Below are 18,076 nucleotides of genomic sequence, written 5' to 3'. Positions count from 1 at the left end.
AAATTTACAATTCAGCAGAGGAGGACAAAGGGTTTAATTAGGAGGGGGAAATTAGAGTATGAGAGGAAGCTTGCCGGGAACATAATAACTGACTGCAAAAGCTTCTATAGATATGCGAAGAGAAAAAGATTAGGTGAAAACAAACGTAGGTCCCTTGCAGTCAGAATCAGATGAATTTATAACAGGGAACAAAGAAATGACAGACCAATTGAACAAATACTTTGGTTCGGTCTTCATGAAGGAAGACACAAATAACCTTTCAGAAGTACTAGGGGACCGAGGGTCCAGTGAGAAAGAGGAACTGAAGGATATCCTTATTAGGCAGGAAATTGTGTTCGGGAAATTGATGGGATTGAAGGCCGATAAATCCCAGGGCCTGATAGTCTGCATCCCAGAGTACTTAAGGAAATGGCCCTAGAAATAGTGGATGCATTGGTGATCATTTTCTAGCAGTCTATCGACTCTGGATCAGTTCCTATGGACTGGAGGGTAGCTAATGTAACACCATTTTTTAAGAAAGGAGGGAGAGAGAAAACGGGGAATTATCGACCGGTTAGCCTGACATCAGTAGTGGGGAAAATGTTGGAATCAATTATTAAAGATGAAATAACAGCACATTTGGAAAACAGTGACAGGATAAGTCTAAGTCAGCATGGATTTATGAAAGGGAAATCTTGCTTGACAAATCTTCTAGAATTGTTTGAGGATGTAACTAGTAGAGTAGACAAGGGAGAACCAGTGGATGTGGTGTATTTGGACTTTCAAAAGGCTTTTGACAAGGTCCCACACAAGAGATTAGTGTGCAAAATTAAAGCACATGGTATTGGGGGTAATGTGTTCATGTGGATAGAGAACTGGTTGGCAGACAGGAAGCAGAGAGTCGGGATAAACGGGTCCTTCTCAGAATGGCAGGCAATGACTAGTGGGGTGCCGCAGGGTTCAGTGCTGGGACCCCAGCTATTTACAATATACATCAATGATTTAGATGAAGGAATTGAGTGTAATAGCTCCATGTTTGCAGGTGACACTAAGCTGGGTGGCAGTTTGAGCTGTGAAGAGGATGCTAAGAGGCTGCAGGGTGACTTGAACAGGTTAAGTGAGTGGGCAAATGCATGGCAGATGCAGTATAATGTGGATAAATGTGAGGTTATCCACTTTGGTGACAAAAACATGAAGGCAGATTATCTGAATGGTGGCAGATTAGGAAAAGGGGAGGTGCAACGAGACTTGGATGTCATGGTACATCAGTCATTGAAAGTTGGCATGCAGGTACAGCAGGCGGTGAAGAATATCAAATGGCATGTTGGCCTTCATAGCTAGGGGATTTGAGTATAGGAGCAGGGAGGTTTTAATGCAGTTGTACAGGGCCTTGGTAAGGCCTCACCTGGAATATTGTGTTCAGTTTTGGTCTCCTAGTCTGAGGAAGGACGATCTTGCTATTGAGGGAATGCAGCGAAGGTTCCTCAGACTGATTCCCAGGATGGCAGGACTGACATATGAGGAGAGACTGGATCGACTGGGCCTGTATTCATTGGAGTTTAGAAGGATGAGAGGGGATCTCATAGAAACACACAAAATTCTGACGGGACTGGACAGGTTAGATGCAGGAAGAATGTTCCTGATGTTGGGGAAGTCCAGAACCAGGGGACACAGTCTAAGGATAAGGGGTAGGCCATTTAGGACCGAGAGGAGGAGAAACTTCTTCACTCAGAGAGTTGTTAACCTGTGGAATTCTCTACCGCAGAGTTGTTGATGCCAGTTCGTTGGATATATTCAAGAGAGAGTTCGATATGGCCCTTACGGCTAAAGGGATCATGGGATATGGAGAGAAAGCAGGAAAGGGGTACTGAGGTGAATGATCACCCATAATCTTATTGAATGTTGGTGCAGGCTCGAAGGGCCAAATGGCTTACTCCTACACATATTTTCTATGTTTCTAAGATATCTCGCCATCAAAACGCTTTCCTTAGGATTTAGCTACTCCCGGACCAGCGTACACAATTCTTCGTAGGATTTCTCTCTTGGTTTTGCCGGGGCCAGGAGATTCTTCAAGAGGCCATCAGTTGTTGCCCCACAGACAGTTAGGAGGATCGCCCTTCGTTTGGTAGCGTTCTCGACCCCTTCCAGCTCGTTGGCCACAAAGTATCGGTCGAGTCTCTCCACGAAGGCGTCCCAATTGTCCCCTTCTGAGAACTTCTCCAGGATGCCAACTGTTCTTTGCATTTTTGCGTGGTTGTTCGTTACCTCATCGCCAATTGGTACACTCATAATAAAGGTGGAAACTGAGTACTGTGTACAATGAGCAAGTGTCACCTTAGCTCCTTTAATAAGATTCCAGAGTGCAGGTACCTCGTGCGTGGCCTGCTTATATACTGTGCTCCCAAGGGATGCTGGGATCCCTTGGGACTCTAACAGGTGGGCCTTCTGGTGGTCAGCTGTCATGCAGGTTACAAAGGGATAAATACATAACACCTACCATTCGACCACCAATGATATCTGCAAGCTTTGGCACATGTACCTGCTACTGACAATGAATAACCGCCTCATCCTTCTGAGGGAGGTAAATGTGCACAAATTTGGCACAGCTAGGTCCCACAAAATGTGACGCGATAAAGATTATCTCTCTTTGGTTTTCAAATCCTCCTTGGAATTGCCCCAGCCTAACTCTAACTTCCTCAATCCCTTCAACTCAGAGAACTCTTGATTCTTCTGATTCTGGCTTCTTGTGCATCACCCATTTCCTTCGCTCCTCGATTGCCAGCCATGCCTTCAGTTGTCTAGACCTTAAACTCTGCAATTTCCTCCCCAAACCTCCCTGCCTCTCTCTTCTTTAAGACACTCCTTAAAAGCTACTTTAAAAGCTTTTTGGCAACACGTCCCAATATCTCATGCGTCATAATTTGTCTGATAAGGCTCCTGTGAAGTGCCTTGGGATGTTTTACTATGTTAAAAGCTCTATAAAAATTCAATTTGTTGTTGGGATAAATGGCTCTTTCTGGTGCTCGCCCACATATTACCAGATTTATTGAATAAAATTTCACAACTTAAAAACAGAAAATTACCTGTTTGAGACAAATTCCATGATATTATTTTAGATTGCTAATTGAGATATATAGTATATGTCGATATCTGCTTATATATATATCAGTTGTAAATAAAATCAATCAGTAATTTTAGCCTATATGAAGTACAACAACAACAACTTGTATTTATATAACGCCTTTAACGTAGTTAAACGACCCAAAACGCTTCACAGGAGTGTTATAAGACAAAAACATTTTTTGACACTGAGCCACACAAGAAGAAATTACAGCAGATGAGCAAAAGCTTGGTCAAATGTTTTAAGGAGCGGCTTAAAGGGGGAGTGAGGTTTAGGGAGGGAGTTCCAGAGCTTAGGGCCCAGGCAGCTGAAGGCATGGCCACCAATGGTTGAGCAGTTATGATCGGGGATGCTCAAGAGTGCAAAATTTAAGGAGCGCAGATATCTTGGGGGAGTTGTGAGGCTGAAGGAGATTAGGGATTGTCATGTATCTTACATTATTATATATAACTGTATCCCAACATGCTATACATGACTGTAATAAGATATGACCTGTAACCACCAGCATACCTTACCACCGAGGGTGCACTTGCAAGAGACAGGTATATAAGCACAGGTCTCAGGCAAGTGCAGCATTCCAGAGCTGTGAAATAAAAGGTGCAGGTCCAGAGTGACCTTGACTTCACTACATGCCTCGTGTGAATCTGTACTGAGGGGACAGGACTTTACAGGGATAGGGAGGGGTGAGGACATGGAGAGATTTGTAAACAAGAATGAATTTTGAAATCGAGACGTTAGCTTAACTGGGAGCCAATATAGGCAGCACGCACAGGGGTGATGGGTGAAAAGGACTTGGTGCAAGTTAAGACATGGATTGCCAAGTTTTGGATGACTTCAAGTTTACGTAGGGTAGAATGTGGGAGGCCAGCTAGGAGTGCGTCTGAGTAGTCAAGTCTAGAGATAACAAAAGCATGGATGAGGATTTCAGCAGCAGATTTCAGCAGGGGTGGAGACGGGCAATGTTATGGAGGTGAAAATAGGCGGTTTTAGTTATGCCGCGGATATGTGGCTGGAAGCTCATTTCAGCATCAAATATGACACATAGGTTGCAAACAGGTTGAGCCATAATGGCACATAATGTTATTTTTCATCTTCCAATTGTCAGGAGATATGGTGGGAATACTAAGTCCAAGTGTTCTGTATTACAATTAAATAGGATAATTGGAACAACTGCCAGGCCATTTGCACAATAAAAATCTGAATTGGAAAAAGCCTGAACCACAACAAAAGGATCTTCACTTTTCCAAAAGAAGTATTTTTAAATGTTTTTTTAAAAATTGGTACCACAGTAGTAAACCTACATTGCCAACAGATATGATCAAAGAGGGAACGGCAGCATTGTGGTAATGTTACTGGACTAGTAATCCAGAGGCCTGGACTAATGATCCAGAAACGTGAGCTCAATTCCCACCACAGCATCTGGGGAATTTAAATTCAGTTAATTAAATAAATCTGCAACAAAAAACTATCGGATTGTTGTAAAAACCGATCTGGTTCGCTAATGTCCTTTATGGAAGGAAATCTGCTGTCCTTTCCTGGTCTGGCCTATATGTCACTCCAGACCCACAGCAATGTGGCTGACTCTTAACTGTCCTCTGAAATGGCCTAGTAAGCCACTCAATTGTAACAAACCGCGACGAGAAGAATAAAAATGGATGGACCACCCATCATCGACCTCGGCAGCAGCTACGGACATGACAACGGCACACCCAGCCCAGTTGACCCTCCAAAGACCTCCGCACCAACATCTGGGCACTTGAGCTAAAATTGGGAGAGCTGTCCCACAGACTAGTCAAGCAACAACCTGACAGTCATACTCCCAGACTCCTCCATCATCATCCCTGCCACCCACCTGCCAGTAGGACAGGACATACCCACCAGGGGTGGCGGCACAATGGTATACTGTCAGGAGGGAGTGGCCCTGGGATTCCTCAACATTGATTACGGACCTCATGAAGTCTCATAGTTTCAGGTCAAGCATGGGCAAGGAAACCTCCTGCTGGTTACCACCTACCACCCTCCCTCAGCTAATGAATCAGTACTCCTCCATGATGAACACCTCTTGGAAGAAGCACTGAGAGTAGCATGGGCACAGAATGTACTCTGGGTGGGAGACTTCAATATCCATCACCAAGAGTGGCTCGGTAGCACCATTACTGACCGAGCTGGCTGAGACCTGAAGTACATAGCTGCCCGACTGGGCCTGCGGCAAGTGGTGAGAGAACCAACACGAGGGAAAAAACTACTTGACCTTGTCCTCACCAATCTACCTGTCACAGATGCATATGTCCATGACAGCATTGGTAGCAGTGACCACCGCACAGTCATTGTGGAGACGAAGTCCAGTCTTCACACGGAGGACACCCTCCATCGTGTTGTGTGGCACTACACATTCTAAAAAGGGAGGGAGAACAGCCAGTTGTCGTGGTGCACATTGGTACCAACGATATCGGTAAAAAAAGGGATGAGGTCCTACGAAACGAATTTAAGGAGCTAGGAGCTAAATTAAAAAGTAGGACCTCAAAAGTAGTAATCTCGGGATTGCTACCAGTGCCACATGCTAGTCAGAGTCGGAATCGCAGGATAGCGCAGATGAATACGTGGCTTGAGCAGTGGTGCAGCAGGGAGGGATTCAAATTCCTGGGGCATTGGAACCGGTTCTGGGGGAGGTGGGACCAGTACAAACCGGACGGTCTGCACCTGGGTAGGACCGGAACCAATGTCATAGGGGGAGTGTTTGCCAGTGCTGTTGGGGAGGAGTTAAACTAATATGGCAGGGGGATGGGAACCAATGCAGGGAGACAGAGGGAAACAAAAAGGAGACAAAAGTAAAAGACAGAAAGGAGATGAGGAAAAGTGGAGGGCAGAGAAACACAAGGCAAAGAACAAAAAGGGCCACTGTGCAGCAAAATTCTAAAAGGGCAAAGGGTGTTAAAAAAACAAGCCTGAAGGCTTTGTGTCTTAATGCAAGGAGTATCCGTAATAAGGTGGATGAATTAACTGTGCAAATAGATGTTAACAAATATGATGCGATTGGGATTACGGAGACGTGGCTCCAGGATGATCAGGGCTGGGAACTCAACATCCAGTGGTATTCAACATTCAGGAAGGATAGAATAAAAGGAAAAGGAGGTGGGGTAGCATTGCTGGTTAAAGAGGAGATTAATGCATTAGTTAGGAAGGACATTAAGCTTGGATGATGTGGAATCTATATGGGTAGAGCTGCAGAACACCAAAGGGGCAAAAAACGTTAGTGGGAGTTGTGTACACACCTCCAAACAGTAGTAGAGATATTGGGGAGGGCATCAAACAGGAAATTTGGGGTGCATGCAATAAAGGTGCAGCAGTTATAATGGGTGAGTTTAATATGCACATAGATTGGACTAACCAAACTGGAAGCAATACGGTGGAGGAGGATTTCCTGGAGTGCATAAGGGATGGTTTTCTCGACCAATATGTCGAGGAACCAACTAGGGGGGAGGCCAACTTAGACTGGGTCTTGTGTAATGAAAGAGGATTAATTAGCAATCTCGTTGTGCGAGGCCCCTTGGGGAAGAGTGACCATAATATGATGGAATTCTGCATTAGGATGGAGAATGAAACAGTTAATTCAGAGACCATGGTCCAGAACTTAAAGAAGGGTAACTTTGAAGGTATGAGGCGTGAATTGGCTAGGATAGATTGGCGAATGATACTTAAGGGGTTGACTGTGGATGGGCAATGGCAGACATTTAGAGACCACATGGATGAACTACAACAATTGTACATTCCTGTCTGGCGTAAAAATAAAAAAGGGAAGGTGGCTCAACCGTGGCTATCAAGGGAAATCAGGGATAGTATTAAAGCCAAGGAAGTGGCATACAAATTGGCCAGAAATAGCAGTGAACCCGGGGCTGGGAGAAATTTAGAACTCAGCAGAGGAGGACAAAGGGTTTGATTAGGGCAGGGAAAATGGAGTACGAGAAGAAGCTTGCAGGGAACATTAAGACGGATTGCAAAAGTTTCTATAGATATGTAAAGAGAAAAAGGTTAGTAAAGACAAACGTAGGTCCCCTGCAGTCAGAATCAGGGGAAGTCATAACGGGGAACAAAGAAATGGCAGACCAATTGAACAAGTACTTTGGTTCGGTATTCACTAAGGAGGACACAAACAACCTTCCGGATATAAAAGGGGTCAGAGGGTCTAGTAAGGAGGAGGAACTGAGGAAAATCCTTATTAGTCGGGAAATTGTGTTGGGGAAATTGATGTGATTGAAGGCCGATAAATCCCCAGGGCCTGATGGACTGCATCCCAGAGTACTTAAGGAGGTGGCCTTGGAAATAGCGGATGCATTGACAGTCATTTTCCAACATTCCATTGACTCTGGATCAGTTCCAATCGAGTGGAGGGTAGCCAATGTAACCCCACTTTTTAAAAAAGGAGGGAGAGAGAAAACAGGGAATTATAGACCGGTCAGCCTGACCTCAGTAGTGGGTAAAATGATGGAATCAATTATTAAGGATGCCATAGCAGCGCATTTGGAAAGAGGTGACATGATAAGTCCAAGTCAGCATGGATTTGTGAAAGGGAAATCATGCTCGACAAACCTTCTGGAATTTTTTGAGGATGTTTCCAGTAGAGTGGACAAGGGAGAACCAGTTGATGTGGCATAGTTGGACTTTCAGAAGGCTTTCGACAAGGTCCCACACAAGAGATTAATGTGCAACGTCAAAGCACATGGGATTGGGGGTAGTGTGCTGACATGGATTGAGAACTAGTTGTCAGACAGGAAGCAAAGAGTAGCAGTAAATGGGTACTTTTCAGAATGGCAGGCAGTGACTAGTGGGGTACCGCAAGGTTCTGTGCTGGGGCCCCAGCTGTTTACAATGTACATTAATGATTTAGACGAGGGGATTAAATGTAGTATCTCCAAATTTGCGGATGACACTAAGTTGGGTGGCAGTGTGAGCTGCGAGGAGGATGCTATGAGGCTGCAGAGTGACTTGGATAGGTTAGGTGAGTGGGCAAATGCATGGCAGATGAAGTATAATGTGGATAAATGAGAGATTATCCACTTTGGTGGTAAAAACAGAGAGATAGACTATTATCTGAATGGTGACAGATTAGGAAAAGGGGAGGTGCAACGAGACCTGGGTGTCATGGTACATCAGTCATTGAAGGTTGGCATGCAGGTACAGCAGGCGGTTAAGAAAGCAAATGGCATGTTAACCTTCATAGCGAAGGGATTTGAATACAGGGGCAGGGAGGTGTTGCTACAGTTGTACAGGGCCTTGGTGAGGCCACACCTGGAGTATTGTGTACAGTTTTGGTCTCCTAACTTGAGGAAGGACATTCTTGCTATTGAGGGAGTGCAGCGAAGGTTCACCAGACTGATTCCCGGGATGGCGGGACTGACCTATCAAGAAAGACTGGATCAACTGGGCTTGTATTCACTGCAGTTCAGAAGAATGAGAGGGGACCTCATAGAAACGTTTAAAATTCTGATGGGTTCAGACAGGTTAGATGCAGGAAGAATGTTCCCAATGTTGGGGAAGTCCAGAACCAGGGGTCACAGTCTAAGGATAAGGGGTAAGCCATTTAGGACCGAGATGAGGAGAAACTTCTTCACCCAGAGAGTGGTGAACCTGTGGAATTCTCTACCACAGAAAGTTGTTGAGGCTAATTCACTAAATATATTCAAAAAGGAGTTAGATGAAGTCCTTACTACTAGGGGGATCACGGGGTATGGCGAGAAAGCAGGAATGGGGTACTGAAGTCGCATGTTCAGCCATGAACTCATTGAATGGCGATACAGGCTAGAAGGGCCGAATGGCCTACTCCTGCACCTATTTTCTATGTTTCTACTACCACCGTGCTAAATGGGTTAGATTCTGAACAGATGTAGCAGCACAAAACTGGGCATCCATGAGGCACTGTGGGCCATCAGCAGCAGCAGCAGAATTGTATTCCACCACAATCTGTAACCTCATGGCCCGGCATATCCCTCACTCTACCCTTATCAAGCCAGGGGACAAACCCTTTCAAGGAGTGGAGAAGGGCATGCTAGGAGCAGCATCTAAAAATGAGTTGCCAACCTGAGGAAGTTGCAACACAGGACTACATGCATACTAAAAAGTGGAAGGAGCATGCTATAGACAGGGTTAAGCGATCCCACAATCAATAGATCAGATCAGAGCTCTGCAGTCTTGAATGGTGGTAGACCATTAAAACAACTAACGGGAGGAGGAAACCCCATGAATATCCCCATCTTCAATGATGGCGGAGCCTAGCACGTGAATGCAAAAGACAAGGCTGAAGCATTTGAAACCATGTTCAGCTACATGTGCCAAGTGGATGATCCATATCGGCCTTCTCCTGAGGTCTCCACCATCACAAAATCCAGTCTTCAGCCAATTCGATTCAGTCCACGTGATATTAAGAAACGGCTGAGCGCACTGGATACAGCAAAGGCTGCGGGCCCCGACAACATCCCGACTGTCGTGCTGAAGGCTTGTGCTCCAGAACTAGACGCACATCTAGCCAAGCTGTTCCAGTACAGCTACAACACCGGCATCTATCCAGCAATATGGAAAACTGCCCAGATATGTCCTGTCCACAAAAAGCTGGACTAATCCAATCCAGCCAATTACCGCCCCATCAGCAAAATGATGGAAGGTATCATTGAATGTGCTATCAAGTGGCACTTGCTCACCAATAACCTGCTCACCGATACCCAGCATGGGTTCCACCAGGACCATTCAGCTCCAGATCTCATTACAGCCTTGGCCCAAACATGGACAAAAGAGCTGAATTCCAGAGGTGATCTGAGAGTGACTGCCTTTGACATCAAGGCAGCATTAAATGAGTATGGCATCAAGGAGCCCTAGTAAAAGTGAAGTCAATGGGAATAAAGAGGGAAAACTCTCCACTGGCTGGAGTCATACCTAGCACAAAGGAAGATGGTAATGGTTGTTGGAGGTCAATCATCACAGCCCCAGGACATCACTGCAGGAGTTCCTTAGGGCAGTGTCCTAGGCCCAACCATCTTCAGCTGCTTCATCAATGACCTGCCCTTCATCATAAGGTCAGAAGTGGGGATGTTCGCTGATGACTGTACAGTGTTCAGTGCCATTCGCAACTCCTCAGACAATGAAGCAGTCCAGGTCTGCATGCAGAAAGACCTGGATGACATTCAGGCTTGTGGCTGGTAAGTGGCAAGTAACATTTGCGCCACACAAGAGCCAACAATGACTATCTCCAACAAGCAAGAGTCTAAACACCGCCCTATGACATTCAACAGCATTACCATCACCGAATCCCCCACCATCAACATCCCGGGGGTCACCATTGACCAGAATGTTAACTGGAACAGCTACATAAATACGGTGGCAACAAGAGCAGGTCAGAGGCTGGGTATGCTACGGTGAGTGTCTCAGCTCCTGAGTTCCCAAAGCCTTTCCACCATCTACAAGGCACAAGTCAAGAATGTGATGAAATTCTATCCACTTGCCTGGATGAGTGCAGCTCCAACGCCACTCAAGAAGCTCGACACCATCCAGGACAAAGCAGCTCGCTTGATTGGCACCCCATTCACCACCTTAAACATTCACTCCCTCCACCACTGGCGCACCGTGGCTGCAGTATGTAACATCTACAAGATGCAATGCAGCAACCCATCAAGGCTTCTTCGACAGCACCTCCTAAACCTGCGACCTCTACCATCTAGGACAAGGGTAGCAGGCGCATGGGAACACTACAAGCTCCATGTTCCCCTCAGAGTTACACACCATCTTGACTTGGAAATATATCGCCATTCTTTCATCGTCGCTGGGTCAAAATCCTGGAACTCCCTCTCTCACTGTGTGAGTATCGTCACCACACGGACTGCAGCGGTTCAAGGCGGCGGCTCACCACCATCTTCTCAATGGCAGTTAGGGATGGGCAATAAATGCTGGCCTTGCCAGCGACGTCCATATCCCATGAACAAATAAAAAAAAAGGACATACTCCTTTTAACTGTCGGTAACAATGTCTCCCCTGAATTGATAAATCTTTTCTTTCTCATCACACCCCCACCGTGACCACTACACCAAAAGGAGGCAGAATATGAATTAAGCAAACATGATTATTATTTATAATATTCCCAGAGAGGTAAGCTAATGGGGGTAAGATTTTTATATTTTTTGTCAAACATAGAGGCTGAGTCAGCTCATCACTTGTGCAACTTTAACAGGTGCAAGTGACATCAACAGACGTTGAGAATAGGATTGATAGTTCTCAACGTCGCGAAGGGAACAAAATACTGCTGCATAAAAAAGGTCTTTATAGTCAACATCTACAATTATACTAGTGGAAGTGTTTATGGTAACCATAAAAGTGTATTATCTCAAATATAACCTAAATTTCATTAAGATAACCCTGCAACTGTGTGGATGTAAAGGACCATACTGATCATTGAAGAAATTCACTTCTAAGATGTGGAAAGTTTGGCTTGCACATCAAAAAATAATTAAATCAAAGTTTCTTTAGCTACCTGGCTGAGAGAAGATGAAGCACACATCATAAGAATTACAAAATATTAGCTTCTAACTGGATTTAAAGATGCAGTTGTACTACTATTGTGAAGCTCGCCATTAATTGCTACACTATTATATTATAGAGATAATCCTCATATCTAAAGGCAGATAAACAAATACTAAACAAAAGATGAAAACTGTTCAAAGAAGCAACATTTTAAAACCAGCTCACAAGACAAGGCTGTTAAAAACTAAAGATGCCTGAAAATGTATAAAACTGATAAGAATGCCATGTTTTAAATCGTTGTTTTGAACTGGAGTCGAATTGTCTACTCAGGATGCTTAAAAATGCTCTTTGATTTTTTTTCTGCAAAAGTGCATGACCTCACACTTTCCGACATTATACTCCATCTGCCAAATTTTTAAGGCAGGTTCTTGAAACAAGAATCGAGACAAAGAACAAAATACGGTTGGATAGCAAGTTTTTAGGGGAACCTCTATAGATCAAAAGGTCTCGTCAATATTTCGGTTCAGGCCCAGCCCTAAAAATAGGTTAAAAGTGACCTCCTGGAAGCTTGTACTCACAAGTGGAAGAGAGAGGAGGAAGAGAAAGTGAAGGAAGCCCTGGAGGAAAGGACAGAATTTGCTCGTGTGTGTCAACAGTTTGTCCGATCGGATCGATTTCAATTATTGTTATGATCGTATGTTTTTACTGTATAACTAATGTGTTATACTCCATCTTAAACTCAGATTAAACACAATATATCTACCATATTGGTTTGCACTCGAACCTGATAATTTAAAGAAACCAGAGATAGTCATATAGGAGGTTTTTTCTAACAAGGCATAGAAATAAAGCAATCTTACCTCAATGTATCCTGTAGAAGGCAATTTCTTTTCACTCGAAAGGCACTGTGGTTTGTCTATATTTGGGTGAAGCTTATGACGACTTGTACAAGTTTTATTATCCCTGAAATGAAGACTGACATATTAAAATAAAAGTATTTACAAAATATCATCAATTTGATACAGATTGTCAAAGTTGAGTGTTACATCATGTTGCTGCCAGTGCAGCATGGAGGCCCCAACCTGCGTGAGAATACCAGCGGCAGGTCGGGGCCATAAAAGGAGCGGAGGTGCGGCGGCCCGGGAGCAGCGTGGAGGCATGCCACTTCAGGGAGCAGCGCGAGCTGGTGCAGGAGGGCGATGGCAGCCAAAAGTGACGTCATCAAGGTCCAGGTCGGTGATTGGAGCGTGGGCAGATACAGCAGTAGCAGCGAGAGATTTTGGAGGGATGTGATGGGGCCCAGGAGAGGCATGAGAGTTTGTGGCCAGGGGTAGCCCACACTGCGATATGTGTGCACACTAGGCCCGTGCAGCAGAGCAGGTCTCCAGTCGTCTTGGATAACCCCTGCCACTGGACCAAAACCTAGCTCTGTCAAGCCCGTGTGGTGGCTGGTGTGCAACGGCCACCACACGTTAAAAAAATCCACGCATAGGCATCTTCCACCCTTCAGGATGTATTTCGGGATCTGGAATATTGAAACACCTGTGAACTCATCCTTTTTTGGCATGGAAGCAAGTCATCCTCGTGTCGAGGGACTGCCTATGATGGATGATGCCTGTGAAGAAAATTCCAGTGCACATCATGTTGATGTATCAGCATGATGAGTGCAATGGTAGGAAATCCTTTGGAGGGGTAAAAAAATTCATAATGTGGATATGTGTACTCTGATGCAACTGGGTTAAGAATTGTTAATCAAAAAGATGGCCATTTAAGATTCTAGTAAGGGTACTACACTGCTGGAATTCTCCATTGGCTTTCTGGCATAAAAACAAATTAGCGTTCACTTGTTACAAGTAAAGCTTCTTATTGAAGGCCAAAAGTGTATCCATAGTAAACTTCGGCTGTAATACTGGAGCATACAGTATATCATTTTCAACAACTGGCTTAAGAATTAATACTCTACCACAAGCGGCTATGGAGAATGCATTTCTCAAAAAAAAAAGATTGTGTGTTTATTAGCATTACGGATGTTAATTGGGGACAAATGCATTTTCCATCCCTGTACCCAAGTGATTTGCCTGGTTAAGAACGGACTGTCAGTAATTGAACATTGTCAATGAATGCTTTTGCACCTTTTCTAATTAGGTCATTTGTGTACACATTTAGTTTTGCCCTGTACTAATCTGAATTTGAAGTTATTTACAACAAATTCCATATGTAATGTCCTAGCTCATCCACTTAAGGAAAAGGGGCGGTGCAACGAAACCTGGGTGTCATGGTACATCAGTCATTGAAGGTTGGCATGCAGGTACAGCAGGCGGTTAAGGCGGCAAATGGCATGTTAGCCTTCATAGCGAGGGGATTTGAGTACAGGGGCAGGGAGGTGTTACTACAGTTGTACAGGGTCTTGGTGAGGCCACACCTGGAGTATTGTGTACAGTTTTGGTCTCCTAACTTGAGGAAGGACATTCTTGCTATTGAGGGAGTGCAGCGAAGGTTCACCAGACTGATTCCCGGGATGGTGGGACTGACATCAAGAAAGACTGGATCAACTGGGCTTGTATTCACTGGAGTTCAGAAGAATGAGGGGATCTCATAGAAACGTTTAAAATTCTGACGGGTTTAGACAGGTTAGATGCAGGAAGAATGTTCCCAATGTAGGGGAAGTCCAGAACCAGGGGTCACAATCTAAGGATAAGGGGTAAACCATTTAGGACCAAGATGAGGAGAAACTTCTTCAGCCAGAGAGTGGTGAACCTGTGGAATTCTCTACCACAGAAAGTTGTTGAGGCTAATTCACTAAATATATTCAAAAAGGAGTTAGATGTAATCCTTACTACTAGGGGGATCAAGGAGTATGGCGAGAAAGCAGGAATGGGGTCCTGAAGTTGCATGTTCAGCCATGAACTCATTGAATGGCGGTGCAGGCTCGAAGGGCCGAATGGCCTACTCCTGCACCTAGTTTCTATGTTTAATATATACTTGCTGCTATTGAATTTCAAATTGGATAATATTCATATAATTGTCAATTGTGCACACAGCAGAAATCCACAAAGAAAACCCTGTCCCAGCTCCCCCCCAATTGACCAGTTGATCACTTTCACTGGAAAGTGAGAGGGAATTATAACTGTGCTTGACATGAAAGTTTTCATTCTCATATCAGGAATCAAGCCTAAGTCAACCAAGTGAAAAATATCCCGAATCAAATATACAATTTTTCTAAGTATTTGATAGATGTTATAAATATCATAAATAATGCTTGGGATGTCAGATTAGTCTGATCCACAGCCATACCATACCATCTGCTGTAAATAAATTCACTTGTTGATCTTTCCCACAAAAAAAGGATATACTAGTGCAACTGGAAATCCCAGTCCAAGCAATGATGGAGCAGCCTGGCAGGCCACATTGTTTGCATGCCTGAGACAAGACTCCCAAAGCAAGCATTGTACTCGCAACTCCTACACAGCAAGCGAGCCCCAGGTGGGCAGAGAAAAAGTTTTAAGGACACCCTCAAAGCCTCCTTGATAAAATGCAACACCCCCGACACCTTAGGGCGGTCTCTGGCCAGGGACTCCAAGTGGAGGAAGAGCATCCGGAAGGGCGCTGAGCACCTTGAGTCTCATCACAGAGGGCATGCAGAAAACAAACGCAAGCAGCGGAAGGAGCGTGTGGCAAACCAGACTACCCACTCACCCTTTCCTCCAACGACTGTCTGTCCCACCTGTGACAGAGACTGTAATTCCCATATTGGACTGTTCAGTCACCTAAGAACTCACTTTTAGAGTGGAAGTAAGTCTTCCTCGATTTCAAGGGATTGCCTATGATGATGAGATTTTTACCCCACTTTCCTTAAAATCTACAAAGCAAACTATTGCTAAGTGCTTACCTGCAGATTCCATGTGCTTTAAGGTATTTACATAAAGATTTGTCATAACAAATGTCATCTTCCTTATTCAAGTCAGAAATAAATGTATATAGTTCTGTAGGAATTTTAGCTTCTGTTCGTTCCAGGTATTGCAGAATGGAAGCTGTTTGCATTACATTTTTGTCAGTCATTAGTATGATTGACTGACTTTGAAGAGTTGATCCCTAGTGTTAAGAGAACATTTTTGTATCTTATAATTTAAAAATAAGTTTAATTTGCACGAAAGATTCTACACATTGCTTTAGGTGCTAGCCTAAACTAAACAATTCCCCGTACATGTGCCAAAGATCACATTACTTGAGAGTCTGAGGTGAAGTTATGAAATCCACATCATCCCCACTCATTTCTCCCATTACCAATTTACTAACAAGGATAATGTATAAACTGTAGTTATATTAATTACCAAGAAATTACAACCCACTAAAAAAAGTAACCCATTGTAACCTCTTGTGCACCTTCCCAGCCAATTTCAAAGTAGCACTGATAATACTGAGGCATGGGAATTAAGTAAGTTTGTGGACATTTTTCATTGAAAAAATTGTTGAGTTTTTGTGCTCAGTAAGGCGAGGGATGTTAGCTGAGAAGGGGAACACATTTTCCATTCCAATCAACTCAGTTTCAGCATCAAGAACTCCCAGGACAGATAGAACATGGCCAACTAAAGAACAGAGCTAATTTTACTGAGCCTTCATCCAGCTGAGGAAAAAGGGAGGAAGAGAACTGGCACATTGTAGGTAGTAGAGTGGGTGGGTAACTAGTATGGGGTGGTTACAAAGTCTGTTTTGTATTTCATATTTAACAGTTTCATGTGGCTGGTTCCTACAAAAGATGTGGAAAAGTTTTGACTTCTGTGGAACCACATCCTCACTTTTGAGATTCTGATAAATATATCCATTAGGAAAGAGTTCAATAACAACAAAATTCATAAAAAGAATTGTCTAAGCCTAGGAAAATTTATGATTGTGTATAGTGATGTGTGGTGCAATTGCTGCAAAGCAGCATAAACACTAATTTACAACTAGTGTCATTTGGATTGGAGACTTGTGTGGAATGCGATAGGGATATGGGAACTTGAGAAGCTCTCGAAAAATTTACGATTTCTGTTATACAATCTGTTATATAAGATTGTATAACAGAAGCAGTTCTCAAAATTGTGCCTAGTGGGAGAAAAAGAGGAATATAAATTAGTCCCTACAATGACGTTACACATTCTGGAGGCAACAGTAAATATGAGTGAATTGGACTAGTAAACACTAAATAGTCTTGCAAAACATGTAGACTGAAATTGTTCAAAACAAAACAACAAACCTGAGTGTTTAAAAAGCTCAGAATTTCAAATTTCACAAGCAGAATAAAAAACAGAAACAAGGCAAAGTTTCAATTCAAATTGTCTACTTCTACAATCACCTGTTGGTTCATTGTACAATCTTTTGTACAAGCCAAAACAGCTTGAAGGTTTAAGAGTCAACTCGAACCAGTACACAAAATAAACAGAACATCCCACTGTTGATTCTTAATTCTCTTTTTCATGGAGCTCAGCAGTAATAAAATCTGAAGACATTTTTCTACATTTTAAATAAAAAAATATTTTTATTCTCAATTCATTGTACCTCCACAATCAGATTATCAAAATTGTCAACCATGCAATATAGACGAGCTCCAAATATCTTCCGAGAAGAAGGAAAACCATAATGGATTACACAGGTGGCATCTGTAATTCCCAAAGCTTGAAGACAGTCATCCGTCATAACTGTTAGGAAAAGAATATTCAGGATTTATGAATTAGAAAAAGTGGGATGTATTATTATGCAAAGAGTACCCCCTGAATCCAACATTGAACAACTAATACATATTATGATGTGTGGACCTTCTACAGTATTAACAATGTGGCATAGCAACATTGACAATATTTGATTGTCATGTACCATTCCAAATTCATGATAACAAGTATTAAATATTCAGGTTTCACAATGCTTTCAAAGAAAACTGGAGACAAGACTGGAATAACGATTCCTTAACCCAACCACATGCATTCCTGTTATAGTGAATGGGTTACTTTTTAAACCTGTAGAACATCCTGTGCCTATACATGGTAACCACTAACCTGAGGCATATATTCCCATTTGTAGTCTGGTTTTATGGAAATTTGTACAAAGAGGATAACTTTTCCTGCACCGTGTAAAATATAAACATTTCTATAAATGTATATATTTAAACTGTGTATATTCAGTGGTATATTAAAACTTCAGTGTTTAAAATACTCACCTAATATTATGTGTGTGCCAAGACTGAATTTCTTACTCCACTTGTTCATGACATCGCTAACCTGTAAACTCATTCCTTCATGGGCTTTCATGCAGAAATTTGAATTACTGTCCAAAGCCTAGAAAAGAGTTGTGACCAAAAGATGCTCAAGAATAAACAAAACTTTTGAATAATTCCAACAATTTTAAAATTACCCGATAGCACAGAAGTTCACAGTTGAGTCTTAGATTCAGCTATCTGGCAGCCAAACTAGGCCTCACAAATTTCATATTCCCTCAGCT

General features: G+C 43.2%; 1 protein-coding gene across 6 annotated transcripts in view; it reads right to left on the bottom strand.

Annotated features, from left to right (window-relative positions):
• The window catches only part of tdrd12 (tudor domain containing 12), a 212,313-nt gene that overhangs the window by 96,370 nt on the left and 97,867 nt on the right, over window positions 1–18,076 (bottom strand). For all 6 annotated transcript variants that reach the window (XR_011596358.1, XR_011596357.1, XR_011596359.1 and 3 more), the window contains exons 18-21: window positions 17,796–17,913; window positions 17,141–17,280; window positions 15,492–15,694; window positions 12,463–12,565 (exon numbers count right to left, since the gene is read on the bottom strand). Coding sequence is in view for 3 of the 6 variants with exons in the window: in XM_070898098.1 (XP_070754199.1) it covers window positions 12,463–12,565; window positions 15,492–15,694; window positions 17,141–17,280; window positions 17,796–17,913 (564 nt within the window). In the remaining 3 variants the exon portion in view is untranslated. The remainder of the gene's footprint in view (window positions 1–12,462; window positions 12,566–15,491; window positions 15,695–17,140; window positions 17,281–17,795; window positions 17,914–18,076) is intronic.

Source organism: Pristiophorus japonicus, chromosome 13 (assembly GCF_044704955.1).
Source record: "Pristiophorus japonicus isolate sPriJap1 chromosome 13, sPriJap1.hap1, whole genome shotgun sequence".
Classification (NCBI taxonomy): Eukaryota; Metazoa; Chordata; class Chondrichthyes; family Pristiophoridae; genus Pristiophorus; species Pristiophorus japonicus.
Note: the sequence above shows the minus strand (reverse complement) of the source record. Positions and strands in the feature narration are given on the sequence as shown.